The sequence below is a fragment of the Vigna unguiculata genome, chromosome 10, assembly GCF_004118075.2.
Source record: "Vigna unguiculata cultivar IT97K-499-35 chromosome 10, ASM411807v1, whole genome shotgun sequence".
NCBI classification, from domain to species: Eukaryota; Viridiplantae; Streptophyta; class Magnoliopsida; order Fabales; family Fabaceae; genus Vigna; species Vigna unguiculata.
Genome location: NC_040288.1, coordinates 12222806 through 12230721, shown reverse-complemented (window position 1 = coordinate 12230721; position 7916 = coordinate 12222806). Strand labels below are relative to the sequence as shown.

At 42.5% G+C, this 7916-nt stretch overlaps 1 protein-coding gene across 1 annotated transcript; it reads right to left on the bottom strand.

Moving 5' to 3' along the window:
• Nucleotides 1-4713: 4713 nt before the first annotated feature.
• Nucleotides 4714-5061, bottom strand: LOC114165251. Its single transcript, XM_028049909.1, has one exon. It carries the CDS (start codon nt 5059-5061, stop codon nt 4714-4716), a length of 348 nt encoding a protein of 115 aa, XP_027905710.1.
• Between the last annotated feature and the right edge of the window lie 2855 nt (nt 5062-7916).

The window sequence follows — 7916 nt, the reverse complement described above, 5'->3', positions numbered from 1 at the left end:
CACGAAACTATCCCTTTTGTGGTCCAACCCCACGAGCCAATCCTGCTCATAGTCCATCAGTACAAACTCCTCGCCTGTAGTACAACATCCATGCTTACTCAACTTGGACCATGGCACGCACGCAATCACCATACTATGGACTCCTCACCCAATAGTAGCCGATGGGAACGTCACAGTTCCTTGCCCATCGTGCGTCCAACGCATGCAATCACCATACTAAGGACTCCTCGCCCATTAGTAGCCAACGGGAACTCAACTAGTTCCATGCCCATCATGCGTTCAACCACTCAAGCACATCCCAGACCCCTATTGGACTTAGTCCTTCAAGCCCAAGCACACAAGAAGTGAACTTAGTCGTTCAAGTCCACTAACCAAAGAAAAAATCAATTATACAGCCACATATATCGCCTGTCACCGCCTAGACACCGCTAGGTGGACACTGACAAAATACTGTCTGGCGGTCGCACCCCCACCGCCAGGCGCTGCTGAAGGAAACCGAACCACATCACTCTATTACCGCCTAGCGGGCACATCCCTGCCGCTAGGCGCCTAGCGCTGACAGTGGCCACTGCCACTGTTTTACTCCCTAACGCTTGGCGGTTCGCCTCGCGCCGCTAGGCGCCATACCAATAACGCACTGCTACTGGTTTTGGCACATTTTACAGGTCTTAAGAACCCCCAACTTGCAATGCATTATTCACACAACTATCAAAGCACTTAGAACGTAATATGGCAACTATCACTAATATATATGTACATTCATTTCCACCCCAAATCCAATAATTTCTTCCCTTAGCATTCTTTACTTTACCCCCAATTTAGACAATTCACACAATAATAATGTTATACTTAACCCATCTACTCTCAGTCACCAAATAAAGCATAAAAACATACGATTATTGCCAAAACACAAGTAAAAGCTCCCCTAACCTGGATTAAAGCTTTCCCCGAGTATTCTTCTACTTCTTTCCTTGGACTCAAAATGACCTCCCTTGGCTTCTCTCAATTCATCCCCCACGGATCCACTCACACTCTCAATTTCTCACTGAATTTTGCACACTCTCTCTACCTCACAATACTCTTTGCAGAAACCTTTCTCTTCTCTCATAATTAGATTTTTAGTGGTTTTTTAATGGTGGTTTAAGACCCTAAACGAAAATTGCATTAAGAGGTAGGGCAATGACCATTCAATTATTGGTTTTCTCTTGTCTTTTCAGCCATCCTTGACTGCTAAGTTTACTAGGGTTCCTTTAACCCTTCAAATTCAAGACAGGATTAAAAATAGCAAAAAATAGAGTTTCATTTGGGTCCTCCAAGGTTTGAACCCACACTCATGCACATACCAACTCAATGCCTAACCATTGAACCAAATCATATTTCATACTAATCAATATAATTCAATTATTATAAAACTCCACAGCACGTTTAATATACATAAAAATAATACCAATTTAATAAGACACAAAAATAGCATACATAGGACTCAAACCCAAGTCCTCTCACACAATGAAAGTACTCTCAACCACTTGAGCTAGTACTTTTCCACGTCATAATACCTTGCATTTATTACCTTAAAGGTTCTGTTTACCCACATTTATGAAATAATTATTTAATTAATATTTAACTTTTCTCGGGTCTTACATTCCCCCACCTTTAAAAGTTTTCATCTTCGAAAACAAGACTTACCAGGAAATAGGTGTGGATAGGATAATGTCATGCAATCCTCCATCTCCCAGGTCATCTCTTGAGTTGCCTCATCCCAGAGCACCTTCACCGTTTTTATCTCCTCACCCTCAAATGTTTAACTTGAGAGTCAAGGATACGAACCGGTCCAACTGGTATGGTCAGATCCTCCCGCACCTGTACATCATCAGCCTCTAGTACATGGTCTGGACTTGCAACGTATTTCCTCAACTGAGAAACATGAAATACGTTGTGCAAGTTTGCTAGATGAGGTGGCAAGGCAATTTCGTAGGCCGCCGACCCAATTCTCCGTGTGATCTGATAGGGTCCTATAAACCTCGGGGTCAACTTCCTCGATTTAAGAACCCTTCTAACTCCCATGGTCGGGGTAACCCGTAGAAACACATGATCACCTTCATCAAACTCCAATGGCCACCTTCTTTTATCAGCATAGGACTTTTGCCGACTCTGTGTGGCTCTCATCCGATCCTGGATTAATTTAACTTTTCCAGTTGTCTACTGCAGAAACTCAGGACCAAGCACAAAGGCTTCCCCAATCCTGATACCAACACAGCGGTGTTCTACATCTTCGACCATATAATGCTTCGTAAGGTGCCATTCCAATACTAGCATGATAGTTATTATTGTATGTGAATTCCACCAAGGGTAATACATCGTTCCAGTTTCCCAAATGGTCCAACACACAATACCGCAACAAGTCTTCCAATGATTGTATAGTACGCTCGGATTGACCATCTGTCTGGGGATGATACGCTGAACTCAACCTCAATTGAGTTCCCAAGGCTGCTTGCAAGGATTGCCAAAACCGTGAGGTGAATCTGAGATCCCGATCCGACACTATGGTTTTTTGCACCCCATGTAACCTCACTACCTCTCGTACATAAGTTTCTGCTCGTTTATCCATCGTCCATTTCTGATTTATAGGTAAGAAGTGCGCACACTTAGTCAATCTGTCTACAATCACCCAGACTGAGTCATGCCCTCTTGTCAATTTCGGCAAGTGTGTCACAAAATCAATGGAGATACTGTCCCACTTCCACTGAGGTATTTCCAATGGTTGCAGGGTACCTCTCGGCCTTTGATGTTCAATTTTGGCCTTTTGACATACCAAACATTGAGCAACAAAGTCGACCACGTCTGATTTCATCCCGTTCCACCAAAAGGACTTCTTCAAATCTTTGTACATCTTAGTCATACCAGGGTGTATGCTAAGACTACTTTGGTGACCTTCCTTTAGAATTTGCCTCCTGAATAAGGGTCCTCTAGGCACACACACCCTACCCTTGAAGCGTAGAATATCGTTTTCTCCCATCTGGTAATCCTTCCCCTTATATGTACCCAGCCATCCTATAAATTGTTGTAACTCCATATCATGCCCCTGAGCCACACGTATCTCATTCAAGAAGTCATTAGTAACTTTCAACATACTGCATTATATGACCCCTTGTCCAAACTGCATTCCCAAGTTCATGTCTCGGAGTTTTTCAATCAACTCCAACTCCTTTACCATCATCCAGGAGACATGCATCTTTTTATGTCTCAATGCATCAGCTACGATATTTGCCTTGCCTGGGTGATAAAGCAATTCAAAGTCGTAGTCTTTCAGGTACTCCATCCACTTGCGCTGTCTCATATTTAACTCCTTTTGGTCGAACAAGTATTTCAGGCTTTTGTGATCGCTGAAAACTTGAAACTGAGACCCGTACAAGTAGTGTCTCTAGGACTTAAGAGCAAATACAATAGCTTCTAACTGCAATTCGTGAGTCGGGTAATTTTTCTCATGTACTTTCAACTGACGAGAAGCATATGCTACCGATCTCTTATCTTGCATCAACACACACCCCAACCCCTTATAAGACACATCACAATACACCTCAAACATTTTCCCCGGATCAAGAATCACCAACACTGGGGTGGTAGTCAAACACTTCTTCATGTCCTCAAAACACTCCTCACACTTTTCAGTCCAATAGAATGGCTGATCTTTTCTTGTAAGTTGAGTCAATGGATTCACTTTCTTTGAGAACCCTTCCACAAATCTCCTGTAATATCCTACCAGACCCAGGAAATTCCTCACCTCAGTCACCGTCTTAGGCCTCTCCCACTTAAGGACCATCTCGATCTTAGCCGGATCCACTGCAATGCCTTTGGCTGAGATGACATGCCTAAGAAATTGTACTTCGTCCATCCAAAACTCGCACTTGGACAACTTCCTGTACAACTGATGATCTTTGAGTATCTTTAGTATAACCCTCAGATGATCAGCGTGCTCTTCTCTCGTCTTTGAATAAATAAGTATGTCATCTATGAAGACGACGACAAACTTATCTAACCAAGGTCAAAAGATTCTATTCATGTAATCCTTGAATATTGCTGGTGCATTTGTTACTCCAAATGGCATCACTACATATTCGTAATGGCCATACCTCAACCTGAAAGCCGTCTTCTAAACATCTTCCGGCTTCACCAAGATATGATGATATCTAGATTGTAGGTCTATCTTGGAGAATATTCCTGCCCCCTTCAACAGATCTAGCAGATCGTCAATCCTCGGTAATGGATACTTATTCTTGATTGTTAATTTGTTCAGCTGCCTGTAATCAATGCAAAGTCTTGATCTCCCATCCTTCTTCTTCACTGATAACACCGGAGCTCCCCACGATGACGCACTAGGCCGAATAAATTTCTTCTCAAGCAGATCTTCTATTTGCTTCTTGAGTTCTGTTAATTCTGCAGGTGCCATTTTGTACGGTGTCATGGATACCGGACCTGCACCAGGAACTAAGTCGATGGAGAAATCTATGTCTCGACTTGGTGGTAGTCCTGGTACTTCATCCGAAAATACATCGACGTACTCATTGACAATCGGGATATTCTGAATAATCTCCACTGCGCTTTTCTTTTCTAGTTTAGCCATCACCATAAAACAAGTGGCCCCTTCTTGCAACGCTCTCACAACTTCTCGAGTTGAGATTCCAACCCTTCATGCTTTGGGAATACCAAACTGCGTCATTCACAATCAATTATGACGTGATTATTAGACAACCAGTCCATTCCCAATATTATATCTAGTCCCTCCTGAGGCAAGCACACCAAGTTCACCTTGAATCTGCGACCTACCACTTCCATCACACACCCCACGCAGACTGAACTGGTTGCTACCTGACTTGAGGAAGGAGTCGACACCAGCAACTCACATCCCAAATCACGTTTCTCCAAGTTTAGTCTCTCCACACAAGCATTAGAAATGAAGGAATATGTTGCTCCAGAGTCGAACAACACTAAAACTGACTGACCAATTAACAAACAAGGCTCAAGAATAAGGTTACCTGACTGGGTAGCCTCTATGAAGGTCATAGCGAATACCCTTCCCGTTGCTCTAGCTCTCTCAGCTGGGGATGCTGTTGGCTTTTTTACCCCAATACTCTTCTTCTCCGGGCAGTTATTGGCAAAGTGGCCCGGTTTGTCACATATGAAGCACTTGCGATTATTGTCAAAACACAAGTAAAAGCTCCCCTAACCTAGATTAAAGCTTTCCCCGAGTATTCTTCTACTTCTTTCCTTGGACTCAAAATGACCTCCCTTGGCTTCTCTCAATTCATCCCCCACGGATCCACTCACACTCTCAATTCCTCACTGAATTTCGCACTCTCTCTACCTCACAATACTCTTTGCAGAAACCTTTCTCTTCTCTCATAATTAGATTTTTAGTGGTTTTTTAATGGTGGTTTAAGACCCTAAAACGAAAATTGCATTAAGAGGTAGGGTAATGACCATTCAATTATTGGTTTTCTCTTGTCTTTTCAGCCATCCTTGACTGCTAAGTTTACTAGGGTTCCTTTAACCCTTCAAATTCAAGACAGGACTAAAAATAGCCAAAAATAGAGTTTCATTTGGGTCCTCCAAGGTTTGAACCCACACTCATGCACATACCAACTCAATGCCTAACCATTCAACCAAATCATATTTCATACTAATCAATATAATTCAATTATTATAAAACTCCACAACATGTTTAATATACATAAAAATAATACCAATTTAATAACACACAAAAATTGCATACATAGGACTCGAACCCAAATCCTCTCACACAATCAAAGTACTCTCAACCACTTGAGCTAGTGCTTTTCCACATCATAATACCCCGCATTTGTTACCTTAAAGGATCTCTTTACCCACATTTATTAAATAATTATTTAATTACTATTTAATTTTTCTCGGGTCTTACACCATGAATATCGTCGAAGCATTGGTCACTCCAAACGGCATCACCACGTATTCATAGTGTCCGTATCGAGACCTGAAAGTAGTTTTCTGAACGTCCTCCGGTTTAACCAGGATCTGATGATACCCAGACCACAGATCAATTTTAGAAAATACCCCTGCTCCTCTTAGCTGATCTAATAAGTCATCGATTCTGGGTAGTGGATATTTATTCTTAATTGTTAACTTATTTAGTTGACGATAATCCACACAGAGTCTAGAGCTCATATCCTTCTTCTTGACTAGTAAAACTGGAGCTCCCCAGGGCGACGCACTAGGTCGAATAAACTCCTTCTCTAGCAGGTCTTCAATCTACTTCTTCAGCTCAGCCAATTCTGTTGGTGCTATTTTGTACAGTGCCATCGACACAAGCCCTTTTCCCAGAATAAGATCATTGGTAAAGTCTATTTCTCTGCTTGGCGGCAATCCTAGAACTTCATCTGGAAATACATCTGCATATTCGTCCACTACCAGTATGCTTCAGATAAAAGCATTTGTACTCTTCTTCTCTGACTGAACCATTACCATAAAGCACGAAGCTCCATCTGCCTCCTCTTGTATAGCTTCGCGAGTAGAGATTAGTTTCAACCCGTCAGCTTCTGGAAATATTACGTTGCGCCGTCTACAATCAATTATGACGTGATTGTTTGACAACCAGTCCATTCCTAGTATCACATCCAGGGCCTCCAACGACAAGCAAATAAGGTTCACTTTGAACCTGTGTCCTGCCACTTCTATCGAACATCCGGCACAAACTAAGTTGGTCAAGACTTATCGTGATGTAGGTGTTGAGATCGCTAGTTCGCATCCCAAATCGCAGACTACTAGTCCAAGTCTACTCACACATTCTTGGGAGATGAATGAGTGAGTAGCTCCTAAGTCAAACAACACCAAAACACTGTGGTTAAACAACAAGCATTTGTCAAGTATGGGGTTACTTGACTGAGTGGCCTCAGTACTGGTCAATGTGAAAACCCTCCCAGCAGCTCTAAGTCGATCGATTAACACCTTCTGTTGTTTCTACTGTTGTGGTGTTTCTCCAATTGCCTTCTTATTGGGACATTGCCTCGCGTAATGCCCTATTTGCTCGCATTTGTAGCACTTCACATGATCAACACTACCTCCTGAACTACCAGCATCTTTAGTACAGTTCCTGCAAAGATGTGCCCCACCGTAGTTATAGCATATCAGACCTGAAGTTGATGACATTGGTCTACTGTATGGTGCCTTTTGCGGCCTAGTCTCAGAGGTATTCTTCTGTGTCCTCGCGACTCTACTGGGTCCAGTCTCTAACTCCTCTACGATCCTGGCCTGCTCCACCAGAACTGGAAACTTTCTGATCCGTAGTGGCACAAGGAATCTACGCAGCTCGTGTCTCAAACCTCCCTCAAATTTGCGACAACGCCACTCCTTCGTGATCGCCTACGAGTAGAATCTCGCTAAGTACTCAAATCGATCTACGTTAGAAAGTACTTCTCCAGGAATATGGTCCTGAAGTTCGCCCAGTTGACCTCCTCCTATCGAGTCTGCATCTGCTGCTGTATACCCGTCCACCAATACTCCGCATCGCCAACCAATAGGAAAGTGGCGAACGTGAACTGTTGTGCCTTAGTGCACGCTAGTACTCTAAATATCTTCTCGCACTCCCTGAGCCAAGCATCAGCCTCATCAGGAGTAGCTTTGCCACTGAACTTGGACGGCTTGTGTTTCAGGACATCTTCAAAATATTTGATTTTTCCCAAAAGCAACAATTAAAGGATTTACGAAAGAAAAAAAAAACTATTTTTTTTTTGTTTTGGGGGCTCGACGAGGATTAATCTTCGCTCCTACGTATCTCCATTTGAATGGAGAATCATGGTTACATAGTTCTTTATGATAAACCTATTTGAGAAAACTATTTGGAGAATGATTTGATTTTTTTTTAATTTTGAAAACTTTTTTAATTA

Bases quoted from the DNA above. Each gene is read 5' to 3' on its own strand.
- LOC114165251 (XM_028049909.1), bottom strand. From the start codon at position 5,061: ATGACCTTCATAGAGGCTACCCAGTCAGGTAACCTTATTCTTGAGCCT.